At 35.1% G+C, this 388-nt stretch overlaps 1 protein-coding gene across 3 annotated transcripts in view; it reads left to right on the top strand.

Annotated features, from left to right (window-relative positions):
• The window catches only part of LOC119592092 (caspase-2-like), a 6,614-nt gene that overhangs the window by 3,829 nt on the left and 2,397 nt on the right, over nt 1-388 (top strand). For all 3 annotated transcript variants that reach the window (XM_037940912.1, XM_037940910.1, XM_037940911.1), the window contains 2 exons: nt 64-105; nt 249-359. In XM_037940912.1, coding sequence (XP_037796840.1) covers nt 64-105; nt 249-359 — 153 coding nt within the window. The remainder of the gene's footprint in view (nt 1-63; nt 106-248; nt 360-388) is intronic.

The raw sequence follows: 388 nt of genomic DNA, 5'->3' as shown, positions 1-388 counted from the left end.
AATTCCATAATTGAAAATAAAATTTATTGATATTAATAAGAACTTACGATTTTCTCTTCACAGACAAAGGACGCACGGACCAACAACAATGACCAAAGGGAAGAGGTAAATATAAATACCGTATGACTTGCGCTTGTAATAATGGTGGTAATAAGGATTAGAGCCCATTATGCTCATGTTACTTCACGGTATTTGTGTTCTTTGATATCAGCCTCCATAGCTATCCCTAATAAGTTTCCATTTTCAAGATTGTAGTAGAATGCGACCATAATATCATGCGATGTCCTTTTTGTGGGAAGAGATTCTCAAAAAAGAAATATCTCGAACGACACGCCCAAGACAGCACATGTCAGGAAGAAGTGAGTATATTATATCCATAATATAGTAA

This window comes from Penaeus monodon, chromosome 29 (assembly GCF_015228065.2).
Source record: "Penaeus monodon isolate SGIC_2016 chromosome 29, NSTDA_Pmon_1, whole genome shotgun sequence".
Classification (NCBI taxonomy): domain Eukaryota; kingdom Metazoa; phylum Arthropoda; class Malacostraca; order Decapoda; family Penaeidae; genus Penaeus; species Penaeus monodon.
This window is presented reverse-complemented; position numbering and strand designations above follow the sequence as displayed.